At 38.0% G+C, this 17,358-nt stretch overlaps 1 protein-coding gene across 2 annotated transcripts in view; it reads right to left on the bottom strand.

Annotated features, from left to right (window-relative positions):
• hps3 (HPS3 biogenesis of lysosomal organelles complex 2 subunit 1) overlaps positions 1 to 17,358 on the bottom strand; it is a 26,899-nt gene extending 9,541 nt beyond the window's left edge. The window contains exons 1-13 of one of the 2 annotated variants that reach the window (XM_079807881.1): positions 17,023 to 17,358; positions 15,343 to 15,564; positions 14,815 to 15,102; positions 12,366 to 12,543; positions 12,194 to 12,276; positions 11,933 to 12,119; positions 10,480 to 10,561; positions 8,093 to 8,247; positions 7,822 to 7,923; positions 5,872 to 5,980; positions 4,343 to 4,530; positions 4,093 to 4,270; positions 3,157 to 3,390 (exon numbers count right to left, since the gene is read on the bottom strand). In XM_079807881.1, the coding sequence (XP_079664007.1) occupies positions 3,157 to 3,390; positions 4,093 to 4,270; positions 4,343 to 4,530; positions 5,872 to 5,980; positions 7,822 to 7,923; positions 8,093 to 8,247; positions 10,480 to 10,561; positions 11,933 to 12,119; positions 12,194 to 12,276; positions 12,366 to 12,543; positions 14,815 to 15,102; positions 15,343 to 15,564; positions 17,023 to 17,239 (2,223 nt within the window). In that variant the 5' untranslated portion in view covers positions 17,240 to 17,358. The remainder of the gene's footprint in view (positions 1 to 3,156; positions 3,391 to 4,092; positions 4,271 to 4,342; positions 4,531 to 5,871; positions 5,981 to 7,821; positions 7,924 to 8,092; positions 8,248 to 10,479; positions 10,562 to 11,932; positions 12,120 to 12,193; positions 12,277 to 12,365; positions 12,544 to 14,814; positions 15,103 to 15,342; positions 15,565 to 17,022) is intronic. The other variant, XM_079807882.1, reaches the window with a different exon arrangement.

The raw sequence follows: 17,358 nt of genomic DNA, 5'->3' as shown, positions 1-17,358 counted from the left end.
ATATATGTCACATTTAGCTGTGCCCTTCAACATATCAGGTTTCAACACAAGATTTTTTTCTACTGGCCCAGTCAGACCAGACTTTTACTTGCCCAGCCAAAATACCCAAAAAGTTTCGTTTATGTAGTTTTTGACCCATGTAAACAGTGCTTTAAGATTTTCAGGTAGGTCTAACAGGTAAATATACAGAAATTAAATAAAGTTATCAAACATTTCACAGTCTTTACTGCGTTAATTAAAAAATTATTATTGATTAATTCATTAAAAAGATTATTTTTCTTTTGTTCTTTGATTATCCTTATTGTCAGAAAGTAGCAGGTTTAGGCTGCTGTCACAGGCTGCGTGTAATCTGAAATACATCCAATTTTCTCAAAACTCTTTACTTTCATTTAAGACTTTATTTAACTCATTGGTAACACTTTGCAATAAGGTTGTATTTGTTAACATTAGTTAATGCACTAGTTAACATGAACTAACCATGAACAACACCTCTGTTCAGCAGTAGTTAATCTTTGTTAACGTTAGTTAATAAAAATACAGCTGTTCATGGTTTGTTCATGTTAGTTCACAGTGCATTAACTGATGTTAACAAGATTTTAATAATGCATAGTAAATCTTGAAATTAACAAAGATAAATAAATAATTGCTTTATAAGCGCAGTTCATTATTAATTCATGTTAACTAATGTAGTTAACTAATGAACCTTATTGTAAAGTGTTACCAACTCATTTAAGACTTGCTTACAAGGATACTCGGCAAATATTCGCATAATTTTGTGTGTTTTTGTCCATTCAAGCACTGTCTGAAGCGGCCTTCTGTGTGCACGTGTGTGTGTAACACAGACAGGAGATTGACGGACAGGCGCGACAGTAATGGTTGAATGGTTTAAAAGCATTTGCATGAATAAAACCGTGATCATATAATGTAATGCTAGTCCATGATGGGAAAAGGATTCTGCCAAGACCAAGAAAAAGACTAGTGTATTTAGACTGAGACAAGACCTCCAAAAAATAATCTTGAGACCAGTCTCAAGTACAACAACAAATCGCAGCTGCATACTAGTGTACTACTCGAGCACTCGTACAACTTTTACCATATCTTTCTATGGAAAAGTTGTATGCTAGTATGTGGTTCCGAATTCAGCAAACTTGTTCTGATGTGGATTTGCTTGGAACTATTTTTGCTGGCGAAATGGCAAGAACAGATAATATTGTGTCTAAAATTTAAGTCACTTAATATTAATCATTTTGTTTACTGAATTGTATAAAAGTCAAGTCAAGTCACCTTTATTTATATAGCGCTTTTTTCAATGCAGATTGTTTCAAAGCAGCTTCAAAATGGTAACAGGACAATAATGCAACAGAATTTAATAGAAAGTAATATAGTTAAATATTCGTGTTGGTGAGGCAATTATTAGATAGAGATATTCGAAAGATCGGAGCCATCACGCTGGAGACGGGTTTATTGAGGATGCCGTGTCGGTGAGGCAATTAGTCAATTAGACTAAGAGAACCGTGCCAGCAATCATGCTGATATTTGGGACAAACAGTACTCTTGCTTGTCTGATTATTGCTTAAAGAGCACCTATCATGGAATTTTGAAATGTACCTTTCATGTAGTGTGTAACATAGATCTAAGTGAACAAAAACATCCTGCAAAGTTTTGAAATATGACAGTACACCGTATATATAGTTATTTTCTTTCAAAAGTAAGAGTCGACTCTGAGTCATTTTTAAGAATCGTTAGAAGACCGAAGCTTTTTCTCTGACTAGATGACGTCAACTTGTCAAGTTATTTGAATACGATACGCCCACTTATTGCGCTCCAAGACGCCAGTGAAAACTAGAAAACATCATGGCGACGAGACGCTGTGTTCTGAAGTGCGACTCAAAAGCAAACTTTTTTTCATCTGCTCAAGGATGAGCATTTGAAGACTAAGTGGCTTGAAGACAAACCATACATTGTCGCGATTGTGTGTTTATTTAATCCTCAAATGTCTCTATTTGCATGTTTCGCGATCTCAGGAAGCTTTTATTATGGACTTCTATTATGGCACATGGTATCTTCTTCGTCTGTCTGTACATGGACTACATGTGCACAGAGCGCCCTCCGGCTGCCAGTATGAATTGAAAACAACACATAAGAGACATCTGCGCATTTTGAGGAAGTATTGAATAAAAAATACTCCTCTGTTTAGAAATTTGCAACAGACATATGAGAATCTATCAATATGTCTCCTCATCTGCACACTTTTGAACTAAAAGCCCTGAGGGATGTTGATTTGTCGCGAGTCTTCGTCAGGAGAATAGAGGAGTTTTTTTATGAATGAGATCAGCTGAGGCTCATATTACAATCAAACGGTTCCGACGCGGTTTTCATATTCATAACTCCTGACACATATTAACAAATTACTGTCACTATAAGACTTTGATGGGCGTTCCGTTTCTGAAAATATCTGCACAGACTATACCAATAACAACTGACTGGGTCATCGGACCAATCACGGCAGATTAGCGTCACGTAAAGGCGGGGTTTTGAAAAGTGAATCACTAAAGGAATCATTTGAGAATCGCTGTCAAAACAGGTAAAAATAAATGCATATTATAAGAAAACTAAAGTCTTTTTTGTCATTGCATGCATACAAAACTGTTGTTGGGGACTTCTAAAACAATATTTGGAACATTTTAAATGCCATGATAGGTACTCTTTAACTTTACCATATGTTGTAAATATATATATAAAAAAAAAAAAACACAAATGCATTTAGGGGCATTTTTTGCACACATATCTTTATTTTCGGGGGCAAATTAACTGGAAAACCGTACATTTCCGACCGGCTTTCCATTATTGTGAAGTGATAGTTAAGATCTGCTATGCCAGTGTCACTCAGTTGCTGTGTGTATATTCCTTCAGAAAACAGTGTGTGCAGCTCTTGATTGTGTTAATAGTTTTCAGAGGGATTACGTACAAATCTGGGACAAATAACTAACAATGTTGCAGTGTCAGCGCAATAATTACGTTTAAAAAAGTCTAGTTTTAAGTTTATAGTACGGTAGTTTCAATGAAACATTACAAGTTAAGCCACATTCCTATATAATTCATGAATAATACATAATTAAATGTGTGTAAAACGGTACAGAATTCCTCATGAAATACCTCAGCGTGGCGGTCCATCTGTTGCCTGTAAGTGTGCAGGTCACCCTTCCGCAGTGCCAGGGAAGCTATACACAGGGACAGGGTGATGGACGGGGCCCCGGAGGCCTCCAGCTGTCTCAGGTGGGTAATGGCGCTATCAGGATCAGCCTTCAGCATGGACGGACTGCTCACGACATGAGGAAGCTGAGTAGGTTCAGCCACGCTAACAATCTCCAGGACTTTATCAGCCATGTCCTGCACCACACACACGATACAGGATGCATTTTAAATGAGGTTTGAAAAGCTGTTACAAAGATTTGGTGTGATTTCATTATTCTCAACCAATTCATAAAAATAATGTTATGAATTAAAAGACAAATAAATACATTCTAATAATGACTGCAAAACATGCAAACTATACAGCTGTTAAATTTGTGTGTTCTTTGAATTCAGCAAAGAGGTCAACCTGTGCCTTTTAGATCCACTATTAGTCAAATGTCCTTGTGCTATGCAAATTTGCAGGTCATAATGGAGCGGGAAGTTTAATGTGACCGCAAATTGCCTAAATTAAATCAATATTCCAGGTGCAGTACAAGGTAAGCTGAATTGACAGCATTTGTGGCATTATTTTGATACCTAAAAAAAAAAATCTTGACTTATCCTTCCTTTTCTTTTATATCAGCCCATGGGTTTTAAAACTTTTTGATATTCAGAACACTGATATCCCCAAACATGATGTTTCTTTTGTGAGAGACTCACTTACTAAACTATAACAGCAGCTAATGTTTTTATATTACTGTTAAAAATGTGTTTGCCAATAGAATAAAATAAAATGATTGATTTCAGTCCTAGCGAAATTAATCATATCAAATTTAAAAAATGTGCAGAGCCCAATGCTTCTCCCTGTTTGAAAGGTCCTGTATCAGAATGTGTGAATAACTGGCGTTTCCTTCATACCTTGCTAAGCTCCTCCATGGATTCCTCATAGATCGAATGCTTCAGAAAGAAGAGAAATCCTTTGCCGTAACCGTTTGAGTAGCTGCTCATGGACATATTCCTCTTAATAACATCAGTCACAGTGAGACCTGACATCTTATAGTATGGAAGAGCCAAATGACAGTCCTTCTTATCAAACCTGCAAATGAAACATGAAATCAAAGTATGATACTGACAACTACTGATCACACACTCATGAGCCACAGCTGACCTGCTGAAGCAGTCTCCTAAGTGAGCACAGCTCTCCTGAAAGGCCTGCTGCAGCTGCTCTCTCTCCGCAGGCTCGCTGTCCCGCTGCAGGAGCAGTGCCGTCCGCAGGAGCAGGTGACCTTCACTCAGCAGATGAATGCAGCTCTGAGACGACGGGCTCGACTGCTCGTATCGCTTGCTGTATTCCACCTAAAGGGAAACAATGAGGAATGTTTACACAGAAAACGTGAATCATTTAGAAAACATAGGCCCTATGAAATATGCTTTATTTTCTCCCAAATTTCATTTTTTCTATTTAAATTTGGATTCCATTTTATTTATTAAATTAAATGTTAGTAATAAAAAGCATCTCTAATTAATTGAAATCATGAAACTTATTTTGAAATTTGACATTTATTAAAAAAAAGTTTTTAGGACTCTATGAAATCCATTATCTTCTTTCCCTAATTCAATTGTATCTTTTCCCAAATTCACAATTTTTTCTTAAAAATTTTTTTGGGATTGCGTTTTAATGGTTTGATTTTAATATTCAAAAAGCATGTCTAATGAAAGGAATTCATAACTTTAACAATTTAATAATTATTACAATAATAATTTTACAATAATAGGGTCCTATGTTTTATAACATTTTATTAAATTAAATTATTTTTGGGGGATTTATGATTTAATACAAATGTATTAATAAATAATTAATCAAATGAAGACATAAAAAAGTACACTTTTATTTTTTATTTTTTTAATATAATCAAATGAACATTTAACAATTCCTTTTATTTTTCGACAAACACAGTGATGCACAACATTTATTGTTAAAATTAAAATATGTAAAATATGATATTCTTTAAAAAATGTAAGTTGTACTTATGTATTATGATTATTATCATTATCATCACTTACAGAGAAGTGCATTCTACTGTGCGATAGTGATGCATTTCTGTCACAATTTTTAAACCAAAAATGTATTTGGAAAGGTTTTTGTGTATGCGCCGATAGTGACTCTCAGAGCAGCTCTGGAGAGGAAGTTCATGTCCTCATATAATGAGACAGCAGATGCTGAAAACACTACAAGTGTCAAACGTGTTTATGTGTACTAAACTGCACCGCTTATTTAAACAAAATATGTAGACTTCATATTTAACTTTCACTTTTGCATTTTAAAATGTATTTTTAAAATACCATACCGGAATTTGATTAAGTGTATAGCTTCTAATCTTGATCTATTAATGAAAATTCACCAAATTACGTGATATTCCACGTTATACAGTACATTTAATTTTAATAGCTAAATTCCACCCGTGTTTTCTGCTTCATGGAAATCATAGGGCCCTAAAAACATGACAATGTTAAAAAAAAGTTTACATTTGGTTTGATATAAGCAAATTAACCATAATAAAGGGTTTTCTGCATGTGTAATTTCTGCGCCATTAGCGGCAGCAAAATTGTAAAAAATTACTATTTTTATTTTCCTATAATTGGGGCATAATCGATTTTAGAGTTTGTGTGTTGATATAACAGCTGAAGCTACGGTACTATTTCTCTGTAGAGCTGCAGTGTGGACACACAACTGATGACATAGAGGTTCCAGCCATGACCGCTGTCAGTCGGCTCTGTGGGTTTGGAGATGGAGATCTTCCTGGATCTGAGAAACATAGAAGAACATGATAACAGTCATAGATCGTGACTGCACAGTTGTGTTTACCGCTTGTGTTTTCTTGAGTTAAGGTGCCGCCACATTTACCATTGTTTGTGGGCAAAATGCAGTCAATTCAACAGGAATCAACCACCATCTGGAATTTTGTATGAGGGCAAAATATTTCCTTATGCTTGTTTTGAAGGTGGTCACTGACCAACAGAAAGCCGCTTGGTGTGAAAATGACTTCTGTGTGAGCTGTGCGTCATACATCACTATTGACAACAGATAATTGACTATTTTTGCCCACAAAAGTTGAATGAATTTCAATGAAATTTCACTAATGTGACCGCACCTTTAGTCCACATTCACTGCTTCACATGTGTGTCAGTATTCTAGGTCACTTAAAATAATACCATTAAAACACATTTAAAAGGAGTCATGACATGTATTTAAACATTTTTTTAACATGTTCCTCAAAGTGTATTTATAATGTCAATTAAATTTTTTACCCTCATCCTGAGTCTCTCTCTGAAATTATCAGTTTTTAAGGTGCGGCTCCTTTAAAGGGAACCTATTATGCAAAATTCACTTTTATAGGGTGTTTGAACATTGATGTGTGTAAACAACCAGCCTATAATGGTAAAAATCCACCCAATACCTTTTTTTATAATTCCTATTTTAGAGTAGGGAACACCCCCTCCTATTTTAGAGTAGGGAACACATAAATTACATAAATGTATCCACTAACTATTCAGAAATGTCCCAGGTGCAGTCTAAAAGTATCAACCTCTTCCTGAGTCTCTCCATCTGTGTCCGACATGTTTGAATAAACATGCAAGCTCATTTGCATTTAAAGGGACACCTCAAATGCCCACTTGCTATTGCACAAACCCTCCACATAAATCCGTAATTTACAGATGAAGCATTATGAAATCATTTACTTACAGTTTATGATGCAGCTGCTGTCAGATGCAATACAGCTGAGTGCTTCATCTTTCAACAAAAGTTTATTTGCAAACTCTCCATTACACTGTGCCTCGTTTACAAAACAAAATGCACCGCACAATCATACAGTAAAGTGATGCGATTCGAGACGCCATTTAAATAAACCATCCACTTCCAATGCTGGGATCCTTCTTAAGTCTGCACAGAGACACAAATGAGCCGTTTAAACTGGACGTGTTAAAGCGACAATCTTTCACTCTTCCATTTGTCCTGTTGTCGGCACACTCAAGCACGTGGAGTACGTCAAAAACTGAACACACATCTGTATACTGTATGAGTGTAGACAGCGTCACTGATTATAATGGGCTCTATTTGCTTTTAACGCGACCCTCACATCCGGTGTGGACAAATGTCAGCCATTAAGCGACTGAACACCAGTGGGCGGGGCCTATGGTGCGATGATGTGTAACTATTCATCTTGCTCTGGAGGAAGTCATGCGCAAATGTATTTGTGATGTGATGTCCTGAACAGATTACAACAGATCCTGTTCTAATAGTATAAAGACCTCTTATATGTCAAAAGACCGATGCAAATTTGATTTCTCATGTCATGACCCCTTTTAATGGAGGGTCAACAAATTATTTGTAATTAGTAATTAGTACAGCTGTGGTTGGTTAAATTCAGTTATAGCATTAAATTGTTCTCTAAATAAGAGGAAGTCCTGAACCATATTGAGTGGTTCTTATCTTATTTAAGATGAAATATCACGTCTGAACAAAACTGAGATGTTAGAGGAATTACGAATGGCCACATGCGGGTAACACTCACAGTGGGTTAGGGGGAATTTTAGGGTTTGTTTCAAAGCGGCCCACTGTTAGGACCATGCTCCTCGCTAACTTACAGGAAGGACCTGGACAGAAGGCTTTCCAGAGTTGGCGTTGAGGGCGGCTCTAGACCTACAGCAACTAAAATGCCTGTCAGGGCTCTGAGTTCCCTCGATTCACTACAATAAGAGTTACAGGCCATTTAATCAGGATACATCTACAAACCAAAGAGCAACGTCATACTGAAAGAATCAAGCAGTCAAAACGTACTGTATGAGATAAACATTTCCCAATTCATGTACTCTGTAAATGTGTAATCAGGATATAAATGTCATTGTGAACACGCACGTGTTTTTGCGGGCTGATCTCTCCATGTCCTCTTTGCTGTCCACGTCTGCTGCTGTCAGGAGAACAATATGATTTCCATCCTGACAGAGAACCTTTAGTCCGATGAAGAGCTGGATCCTCAGAGCGCACACCTCCATCGTGAAGGGTGGACAGGCCTGGTGGGTTTAGATATTGACAGTCAGACAAATACTGAATAAAGTGAAAATTAGTGGTTCCTGGCCATGCAAAACTCACAGTCTTGATTCTAGGGTCTTGTGGAGGGTTTTCTGAGTGATTCTAATCTTAAGTTGCTTTTCCACTATTGGTTCTAAGAACGGTAAGGAACTATTACAGTTATACTTCAATTTGAGCTTGGTTCGGCACGATTACAAACCGTTCTCCGTTCTCAGTTGGCTAACCGTGCTGGTATAATGTGTGCACTTTTCTTTTGCCTGCCTGCCAGTTTCTCTCTGTAGCTGGCCAAGCGCGCTATTTGAGCTATTTATATCTCATATGTCTGTAAACTTTTGTGGCACCACCAAGGCAACGACTGACCCATTTTTATTACATTCCAAAGAGCTCCATTATCAGTCCCAGAGTGGAAAATTAAACCATTTCCGTACAGACTGGGCCGGATTGGCATGGAATGGAATGGTTATGCAATGAGAACAGTTTGGCCTGATGCTGGAAAAGTGGCTTTAGTGTTTTACTGTTTGATTCCTGGGCTCAAAAAGGCCCCATTCTAAAGATGCGGTCACATTACCGGATTGCAGGAGAAATCCAGTCATTTCAATAGGAATCCATGCAATTGGGAATTTTACGTAAGGACGAAATATTTCCCCACGCAGATTTGGTATTCGGTTTGAAAGGTTTTGAAATTTCGATAAGGTGACCACGCTGTTATGAGACATTTTCAACCATTTTGTCATCTGGCAGTTGAAAATCAGACGTAAAGTAATAGCACACAAGCCAGTGGCGGCTGGTGATAATTATTTTTTTGGGGGGCGTATGGCAGTATCAAGATGCATGTTTACTAAATTCAAGCATTAAATTCAATTCAATTCAAATTTATTTGTATAGCGCTTTTCATATCATTACAAAATGTATGATTTATACATATTTCAAAGCAGCTTCACAGAAAATGCATCTACATTACAATTTAAATTGATTTGTACATGCTATGCATTTCAGAAATGCACATATACAGAGCACACAGATTAGCTAACTATCTATTATTAATCAATATAATAACTATGGCACAGAAATAAGAATTCATGTTTTTAATGAATAGGGTATATTGAGATGAGCATGGAAGAGAAAACAGTGTCTTCACTTTTTACACATTCATTTCCCACATATAATTGAATGAGGAAATGAAAAACAAAAGAAAAAAGCCACAACAGACTAGCATGTTGACTAGAACATACATTTTGCTCTCCTTTCTTTCTGGCCAGCAAATTTCTCAATAACTCTCTGATTAAAGTCAATCATCTCAGTAGTGTCATGACGTTTGCATTGTTCAGTCAGATATTTGTGGTCTCTACCCCCGTTGTTGTCCACAAAACTGTACCAACACTTTGAAATAAAAGACAGGTAAAGCAATAAAGGGCATTGCTAACAACACATCCAGTCAGCCACCAAACTTACGTTTCTCATAACAAGCGCATGGAGCTCCGAGTGCAGCTGCGTCCTGTCACTGGTCTGCGGCTGGATTTGTAAATCGCGTTGGTCCGGTTCGGGATCTTCCAACGAACGCCTTGTGAAAGAATTTGATTTAACTGCTGCCATCTCTACGAAACTGATCATCCTAAAGGTTTTGGCGGAGTCTGAGTGCTTGTGTCGCCTGCGCAATTTCGCTATAGTGGCCAAGAACGGAAAGTTGAATGACAGGTGACGAGAACCAATCAGATTGGATAAAATAACACGCATCCACTTCTGATTCGCCAGGGAGGCAACGACCTGCGTCCGGAGGAGGATCTTTAAGAACCAATTAGAGACCAGCTTCAGGTCACATGCTGCCCGTATATTTTTAGACTCAGATAGACATCCATTTGTCCGGCGTCCCTCACGCATGAAACCGCATGAAACATATTGAAGAACATATAAAATAGTTAACCCATCAAAGCCAGTTTTTATTAAATGCTGAGGCTCTTACTAACAGCCAGCACATCGTATGAGTAAACTATTTTATTTTTATTTCACTTTTATATCATTTTTGTATACATGCATATTTCTGGAATTTTGATGGGGGCGGCGCCCCAGCGCTCTCTATTGACCAGCCGCCACTGACACAAGCCACATGATGTATCATTCAATTTCGTAAACTTCCACTGAGGGGTTTTAATAGTAGCACTGAGTTTAAAGACAAAATATACAAAAACAGAGAAACCCATGATGACTTGCGTTACCTTCATGGTGGTGTCGATGTATGGGTCATCGACCCGAGCCACTACCGCACTGCACCTGACTGTGAAACACTGGAGAGCATTCCTACAGTAAACACAACCACAACCAATTAAGATGAACTTCTCTGTTTTATGTTAAAAGTCAGCATGAAATGGAAATTCACCTCATCTATTTTCTAAATGCACGTTATCCTATTATGAACGAGTCTCTCTCTTTTTTGACCTTGTAATTTTTCATTCAAAGGGCCAGATTTACTAACAGCTTGCTCCAGCATAAACCCTCTTTTTGCGTTAAAAATCTACTGACAGGATTTACTAAAGGCACTCAGTGAAGATTCAGCGCTGAGAAGTCATGGACAGGGTTATTTTTTGCGGCTGACCTTATTTGCATATGCATTTGTAGGATTTTCCCTTTCAGAAGCTAAATTTATGGGAGGAGAGTATTTAAATGAATTACGCAAGTTTATTTACTAAGTTTTGCGCTCGTCATTTACTGGTGATTGCGCCATTATTTACAGCCCAAAAAAAGCACGTCTTAAACCAGAATTAATCTGCGCTGCTCTTGGTAGATTGTGTTGGTCATTATGGAAATGATTCGGCTGCGTCTGTGTTCTTTAATTTGTCCGTCGTCAGTAGATCACGCACTGAACTTTCCGCTCCCATCTGCGTTTTTTTGCGCTCTCACGTTAATTTGCCCTGTTTAGCTGGCCCTGTTGCAAACCCACCCGATTTTTTTAATGAACTGAAAGCTTGCATTAAAGTCGTCATGAAATGGAAGTTGCAATAGTCTTTTCTTTCCTTATTGTGCCGTATATCCGAGTGAAACGGCTTCTGGAACAAGAACAAATGTCGGGCGGGGCTTCATTTTGTCTGTGAGGAATTGATTGGATGGTTGTGGTTTGCTATTGGTGGATCTCATGTGAGTGACAGGTTGCCCCGCCCTCATCATCAGAGAAGAGAAGAAGATGTCAATGTGAGAGGGAGGGGAAGTTATTGTGTGAATTAATTATAAGACGTCAATTTTGAATTTATGGTGACTTTAAGATTTGCCTTCATCCAATCAACAGCAGAAAAATGGAACCAAGACCCTATTCCTACATGTTTTTCTTTTTCAATAATTTTTTTTCCTGTGATGTACATCACAAAATGTCTTTACTTCCATTGCATTGCAATTTTAATGTTATGTATAATGCTATTTTGTACAAATATATAAATATAAATGCCAACATTTAACCAATCACAATGAGCTATGGAATAATACATAATACTAAATATTTTAATATTTTGTTAATGACCAAATAAGAGCGTTTCAAGTGAAAAACCTGTTCATTTCACTATGTACTGTCTCACAGCACCCATAGATTATTATTAATAAACAATTAATTTGTTTATAATAGTATATATGTCAGGACGTGCTGTGTGTGTACTGTGGACAGAGAAAATTTTTCCGCCCTACCTGGTGATGACGTAGAGGAACTGGTCACTAAGCACAGCCTGGTGGGACTTTTCCGGGTACTGGTAGGTGGACATGAGCTCCACGTCGTTCTTTACGCTGTACATGTAGCCAGTGTTTGGCAAGGAGAAGAAAACAAACATACAAGTAGGTTCCCCACCTTTGGAGATGGAGGCTTCATCTTGTTTACCTGTGTAGACAGTAGGAGTAAACATTCAGTCCAAAAGAGAGGGATGTGTGTGAGTGAACGTAGTGTGAACTTACCAGTGAACATGGGGTGGAGCTGTAGGGAATGTAAGTGCGTCTCCTCAACACTGCAATCTTGGAAGAAATCAGGCGCAAACCTCCTAGAAAGGGGAAACTAGAGAGGTGACATCTGACAAACAAACATATCACATTCAGAAAGCAGCTCATTTTCTTAAGCTCTTCATTATACCTGAATAAGATGTAAACCACGCTCATGTCTCCTCTGCTCTCTGCCTCCATACCAGTCCACTCCAGAACTAAAGAGACGCCACACAGCTGGGCTTCATTACCCAACATCTCCTGATGCTTTGGGAACAGAAAGAAGTCCTCTTGCTCATGCAGGGGGCTGAATCCATCCTTTTTCATCTCTAAAAGAAAAATAATTGAAATGTGAGGAAATTACACATTTAAGCATAAGCTTAAATAGATCAGTGGCTTCCATGGTCTACATCAGGGGTCTCCAAACTCGGTGTCCTGCTGTCCTGAAGAGTTTAGCTTCTTTGGTGAGAACTAAACAAATATTTCATTACTACATTAGTAATTTCTCGCTAGAAATGACATCAGAAGTGGAAAATGTTGGAAAAAAAAAAACTTACATTTACACACAAACTGACCAGCAAAAGCAACTTTCGGACGCAATCTTTTTTTCCCAGCTCAACTGTCACAGAATGGAACGCACAGGATTGGGGGATATCAAAGGCAGCGAAGGATACAAATATGCTGCCTTCAAAAATCGATCAGATGAAGGTATCTCAGGAGACAGGAAGTGAAGTTATCATTAGATTCGGACGTGCCTTGGTGCCTTCCTGCCTTGAAATGTGTCCTCCGAAGGCAGCATTTTCCAGGTTTCGGACGCAGCCACTGTCTTACAAGGCCCTAGTTAGACACTGATAAGCTGGTTCAGGTGTGTTTAATTGGGGTTGGAGCTAAACTCTTCAGGACAGCTGCCCTCCAGGACTGAGTTTGGAGACCCTTGGGCTGCGTCCCAATTCGCCTACTTATACTACGTCCTAAAAGTATGTACTCTTTTTGTGAAGAAAAAGTACATACTTTTGAGTGTGTAGCAGAAGAGTATGCAAGCTTTGGGACATACTACTTCATCATCTTTAACGGACTCTGTTACGTGCGTCCCGTCACCGTTTAAACTGCCCTGTCAATCATCGTTACAGTTCAAATCCCCCACTTTCAATTTAATTTCCTACCGTATCGGAGAGAAATGTAGTCGCTCGATCTGCCTTTCGTGGGTCTTTAATGCAGAGACTCCTCTCATGTGTTTGCAAAGTTAATGGCCTAACGTATCATTACAAAAGTTCTCAATGCTGCTGAAGGAGAAATATAATGTGGATAATATTGAATAAATATCTTTTCGTCAGGTTAAATACTGATAATTGCTCACTCAAACCACTTTATCTAATCCTCTCCACTTAACCGTCAGACTCGCGTAACCGTCATGTTTGTAGTTTTTTAACACTTTTTATCTGCGTTTGTAGATCTAATCGAATCCTCGTCCATCTCGCAATGGGTTGTGGGCAATTTCAGCAGTCAGAGTGCGCATCGATCTGCACTTCGGATTCTGACCGGAAATAGTAAACCATCCGGGAATCTTTGGAATACTTTTTTCAACATACTATTTGGGACATACTAATTCTTTTTTCGAATACTATTTAGTACGGATAGTATGCGAATTGGGACGCAGCATTGGTCTAGATAAACCCAAAATATTTTCAGTTTTTTATGAATGCAAAATATACTTTGAGCTTGAAGTTTACAATGCATTTGAGAAGTACATTTAAGTACATTTATAAGTTATTTTTTGCCATATTTTTACTTTATTAGATGAGTACAATAAAGAGACAGGAAACAATGGGAGAGGAGTAGGGGTGTAATGTTATAATATAAATCAATATACTAAACTCAAGATACGATATTATCATGATATTTTAAGCCAAAATAAAGAAGAGAGGTTTTTTATTATTACTTTATTGTTATCAACATAAAATTATTATTATTTTATTATTATTAGGACCCACATATATTCCCCCATTGCATTATTATACATTTTATTCAACAGTAAATATAGTAGTTTAATATGGTAATGTCACTGAAACTCCGTAAACTTAAATTTTTTCCATTACTCATTACTCGCGCTTTCAATGCAGGGATTCGTTGGATCTTTACAGACAAGCCACGTGCACACAGACTATCCCGGTGGTAGCTATGTGCCGCCTCCCCAGCTATTAATGCACTATAAGAATAAACCATCTAAAATGCTTTGAATAGTCATACTACTAAAACTAAATATGACATGGTGATTTAAATGATGTTTGCGCTTTTACTTTGAGTTCCAGCACGTGCGCTTCAGATGATCAATGCAATCAATCACAGTTCGCAAGAAAGCGTGTCAAAATCACTATTCCAAAACTGTAAATGGTTGGTTTATCCAAAAATGTTAATTCTGCATTTACTCACTCTCATGTTGTTTTCAAATGTCATGCAAGCATTTGAACGTCTGTGTTTACTACAGTATGTGCATTGTACATTTGTTCATCATATAAAGCCATCGTGTCTCATCAGAAGACTTGGATTTGTATTCGATTGATTGTTTTTAAGATGCCCTTATAAATTTTTTGTAGTAATACCTGCATCTTCATCTAAGCCGGTTTCAGTCATGATATCTTCTGGTAGCAGTGAGTGTTGCTCTGCCTCCTGGCTGCTCTTCTGCCGCTGGGTGAGCTTCACCACCAGGACCTCCAGCTCCGTTTGAAGGGCTATGTATCCAGCACAGAAGGCCACCTGAGACGGGCTCCAGCCCTGGATGTGAAGAATGAGAACCCTCTCGAAGTCCAGCACAGAAAGGTGTTCGCTCAGCGTCTGTCGCTTCAGACTGAAGATCACCAAACTCTTGGCACAGCCCACTAGAAGATCACCTAAAAGTAACAGAGGACTCAGTTACATGTATCTCACGACCAGAAAGCCAAAAGTTTATTCATTTCATTTTAATAATTTATTCATTTCATGTCTCAGAATGTGTATTTCACAATTGTAACATCCTAAAATATCACTGAAGCCAGAACCATTGCTGTTCTTTTCTGTGAATGTGTTGAATCTGCAGCTTGGAAAACTGTGGAAAAGCGAGTTGTGTTTGTTTTCAGTGTAAGCGTTCTCACCAGTAAGACTGCAACATGCCATACACAGCGGCGGCTCAAACAGAGGGATTTCAATGATCTCCATTTGCTCTTTGGGAGCTCCGCGGAAGGATGAGCCCCGCAGGAAGTGACCCAACAGACGCACCCCAACACGAGTCTTCTCGACAGCCTGGTACCTCCAGTTAGTGTAGGCCCTGAGATAAATGGCCTTGTTCTTCTCCTCAATAGTGACTAGATAGTCCCCTAAGAACAAAAACAGCCAAACACAAGTCTCAAAAAAAACAACAAACAAATACATGATCACACACTTACTGTAGAAAAGACTGTACCATGGTAATCACACTTTTCATAACACAAAAGTAAACAATCAAAACGCCCCATTGGGGTAAAACGCGTCGATATTAGGCATGGTAAAACATGGTACTTGTGGTAAATCAAGAACAAGAAAATTAACTGTGTTGAGCTATATAACGATGATTAGTTTTCTGTCCATGAATGTATCCAAACAGTTGCTCACCTGTCTAATAAAACACATAATATATTAAAGCGTCTTTTGTGATTCCATGGTTTCTACAAAATAAAACCGCAAATCGAGGGCAACGCGGGTACTGTGTCATTGGTAGGTGACACACAGACATGGTCTGTATCCTGGTTAAAATTGCTTATTTCTCTGGATTTAAACATTCTTGGAAACATTAGGGATAATGCAAGTACACAAGTCAACAAAATATAGAACACTGTTATAGTGGTTTTTGGATATTTAATAAAAAAATCTTACATATTGTGCCTTTAAGAGTCCAAACATTGACAGGGTTTCTGCAGGGTTTTCTGTTTTATGAAGGTAAATTTAAGACCTTTTTAAGAGCAATTACTCTGTAAGGAATAAATTGTAGGAAACATAACACGTCAACATGTCTAAATTTAAATGTCTAAGCACACAATGAGTTTTATTATTAAGACTTCAAAGTTTTAGAATACAATCTCCATAACTTTTTCATTAATTTTACAAAAAAATAGCTTAACATTTGAGATAAAAAAAAACTTGGGAAATCTTGTGATAGTGAATTTTTTATTAAACAAATATCTGCCAATGGGTTAATAAAAATCAATCTTATTCAAATATAAGGAATTTCCATTCCTTTCATTCGTCTTCAGAATACAAATTAAGATATTTTTTATTAAATCTGAGAGATCTCTGTCCCTCCATGGACAGTCTAAGCAACTGCCACTTTGATGCTTCAAAAGAAAGAAAGAAATCGTAAAACTGAAAAAAAAAATTATGACAGAATTGTCAATTTTGGGTGAACTAACTTATCCCTTTAAATGTAACTTTTGATTAATTCATCCAAAATCTGACAAATTCCGTGACATTCTGCATACAGTAAAATCTATTTTTATGAATGGATTCTGCAATTCCGCCCAGTCGAGCACTAATTTACTGCCATGATATTGAATTTAAGACGTTCTGATCCAATTTAAGACATTTTAAAGGCCTTCAATTGTGGAAGGTCAAATTACGACTTTTTAAGACTTCAAGTCACTTGCAGTATGTTCTTTTAAAGTATATAATTGATGTGATTAGTCCTCTTTAAAAGTACGCAACAAAGTGTACTTCTTTTACATGGTACTTTTCAGACACTAGAAATCACACAATCATTTTATATTCCAACAACGTCTGCTGTAGTACTGTCAGTGACTGACCCACTGTGCTGTGGCGGATGCTGAGCACAGAGCCCATGCTGCTGAAGCGGCAGATGAGCGGACATCCCTCCCGCTGTAGACTGAACGCCTCGATCTTACAGCCGCCGGCGCTCACCACGAACAGCGCCCCGCCGCCGCAGCACACCAGCCCGGGCTCCTGCTCCGCCGCGACGATGTGCTGAGACGCAAACGGGTGGCAGTTATAGACGTGAACCATTTCTGCGGCGCGGACTGTAGTCTACATGTCTGTGAATCACGGAAGAGTTGTGTATAAACATTGAACAAGTGACAGAATAACAATTCGCATGACACAAGTGTTTAAAGTGGGTGTGGTTT

The sequence above is a fragment of the Gobio gobio genome, assembly GCF_949357685.1.
Source record: "Gobio gobio genome assembly, chromosome: 24".
NCBI lineage: Eukaryota > Metazoa > Chordata > Actinopteri > Cypriniformes > Gobionidae > Gobio > Gobio gobio.
This window is presented reverse-complemented; position numbering and strand designations above follow the sequence as displayed.